The following is a 2,500-nucleotide window of genomic DNA, read 5'->3' on the forward strand; positions in this document are numbered from 1 at the left end:
AGACCAAAAATCTATAAAAAATAAATTCCAAACATAGAATTCTCTCTATATAGGCCTATACATTTTCTTTCTCATTGCTGTCAAATATAAAGTGATTTGACATGAAAGTCTAGAAAAACAACACATATGATTGAGTCACCAACGTATCAACGTAGTACAACATTCTGACGTCTCAACAATTCACATTAAAAATATTTTTTTGCAGCCAGTCAAGCTGTCCTTCATGCAGTAAACGTAGGAGAACACTTTGATATAGAAATATATTACATTCAAATGTCTTTTCTCTCTTTCCATCTCTTTTGTTTGTTTCAGAGGAGCTGTCCACTCCACGGTGCTGAAGTCTCTCCAGTCTGATTTTAGGACCACAATGGAAATAAGCTTCTTCTTTTTTGTGATCGGGTTAGTCACCCTTTTGACTGTTTGTGTGCATATGATCTCTATCAATCAATGAATCAATCAATGAATCAATCAATGAATCAATCAATGAATCAATCAATGAATCAATCAAACAGTCCAATGGTCTCATCTGTCCAGCTGTTTCAAAGCGCATCTGTCCTCGAATCAGAGCCTGTTTCACTTCCTGTAAACCCTCTGGCCTGTTTCCTGTCAAACAGCCAGTCAGCAGCCAACCAGTCAGACATTCAGTCTTTGGCGTCACCTTAAAAAACGTCACTAAGTGACATTCTGAGGTCACTCCACCTGTTGGCTGTTTTCTTTTCTTTCGCTGTGTGTCTTAAATCTCACATCGACCCACCTGGGTCTCAATAAATCAACGGGGTGCAGCATCGTGCCGGCATGTGTTCCTAGATGCCAGGCGTGGCGAACGCCAGGGAGTAGGCGGCCATCATCTGCGCGCGCAGCTGCTGCTTGATGTGCACGCGGCCGTGCCTCTTCCTCTCGTCGCTTCGCGCAAAGCGCTTGCCGCACACGTCGCACGAGAAGGGCTTCTCCCCCGTGTGCGTGCGAGTGTGCGTGGTCAGGTGGTCGCTGCGGCTGAAGCTGCGCGCACACACCGTGCACCGGAACGGCTTCTGGCCGGTGTGGATGCGCACGTGGCGGTTGAGCTCGTCCGAGCGCGAGAAGCGGCGCTCGCAGCCGTGCACGTGGCAGGGGAACGGCTTGACTTTGACCGTGCCGTTGGCGGAAGTCCTCCTGGACCCGCGCGACGATGGCGTTTTGGGCGCCCCGCCCGTGGCGTGCTGTTGCGCGCCGCCGAGGTTGACCATCGGGAACGCACCGGGGAGGAGAGAGGAGAGCAGGAGCGCGTCCAGGGTGGATGGGATGACGCACGGGGAGGCGCCGGCGCACTGAGCGTGCGCGTCGGGCTCCGTTTTGACTGCTCTGTTGATGACGTAGTCATCGGAATCCCCAGAAACGCCTTTGAGCCAGTCCTCCAGTGACAGCGGCTCCTGCTTGATCTCGTGGATGGCTTTCAGCTCGCCCTGGACGGCCTCGGAGCCCAGTAGAGACTCGATGATGTCACACACGTCCACCTGTTGTTCCAGCGGGAGAGTGTCGATGCCGCTGGCCAGGTTTAGCGCCTCATTCCCGCTCACAGAGGCCTGCAAACAACCGCTGCTGCAGCTGGAGCTCACATATTCACTCTTAACCACCACTGGAGGCACTGTTGTCCCGGGGTTGAAACCACTAAACGGGGATGGAAGACAGGGTTATTATAGTTAACTAAAACTATCGAAATAACAAAAATTGTAATTGAAAAAACATTTTAGTAAACTGAAATTAAAATAAAAACAGGGCTTTAAAAAAAACGATAACTTTGTTTGTTCACAAATCTCATTAAAACTAACTAAAATTTAAGAAAATGTCCTTAGTTTCAGCCTTTGTCAATATAAATGATTTAGCTTAACCAAACTCAGCCATGGCCTGGTGGAGACAATAACTACAACAACACAATACTAAAACTCATACAAACTAAGCCTTTTCACAAAATAAAAACTTAAACAAAAAAGTAAACACTCATTAAAAACTAAAACTAACTGAAGTTGAAAACAAAAAGTCAGAATAAAATAAAATAAAATAAAATAAAATAAAATGCAAAACTATAATAACCTTGATGGAGGATAGACCAGGGGTGAGGAGGGGGCGGCTGTGACCGGGGAGGGCGACGCGACTTCGGGATTTTGCTGGAGCTCCATCTCGGTGCAGATGCCCACGATCTCGGTGATCATGGTGAGGATGGCGTCCGCGTGGCTGCTCAGCTCTGACGCCACCGCCGGCTGATGATCCGAGAAGAAATGACCGCCGTACGGCGACAGGGTGTCCGACGAGCACTCACTGAGGTCGGAGAAGAAGTCTGAGTCTGTGCCGCCGCTGCTGGTCGCTGGAGAGAAGACTGAATGAGCAGAGAGAGAAAGAAAGAGGAGAGGAGAGGTGTTATTTAGAGAGAATTCACTCCATGAAATGAACCACTGTGCCTTTTTGCAAACATGTTAATAAAGTAGGCTATTCAATCAATCAATCAATCAATCAATCAATCAAT

The 2,500-nt window shown here is 48.0% G+C and overlaps 1 protein-coding gene across 1 annotated transcript in view; it reads right to left on the reverse strand.

The window, feature by feature from the left end:
- Positions 1 to 803: 803 nt before the first annotated feature.
- The window catches only part of LOC311034357 (uncharacterized protein), a gene marked incomplete at both ends in the record, with an annotated part of 2,695 nt that continues 998 nt past the window's right edge, over positions 804 to 2,500 (reverse strand). The window contains 2 exons of the mRNA XM_084042238.1: positions 804 to 1,647; positions 2,071 to 2,353. Of these exons, the coding sequence (XP_083898364.1) occupies positions 804 to 1,647; positions 2,071 to 2,353 (1,127 nt within the window). The remainder of the gene's footprint in view (positions 1,648 to 2,070; positions 2,354 to 2,500) is intronic.

The sequence above is a fragment of the Gymnoscopelus microlampas genome, assembly GCF_963454915.1.
Source record: "Gymnoscopelus microlampas genome assembly, chromosome: 19".
Taxonomy (NCBI): domain Eukaryota; kingdom Metazoa; phylum Chordata; class Actinopteri; order Myctophiformes; family Myctophidae; genus Gymnoscopelus; species Gymnoscopelus microlampas.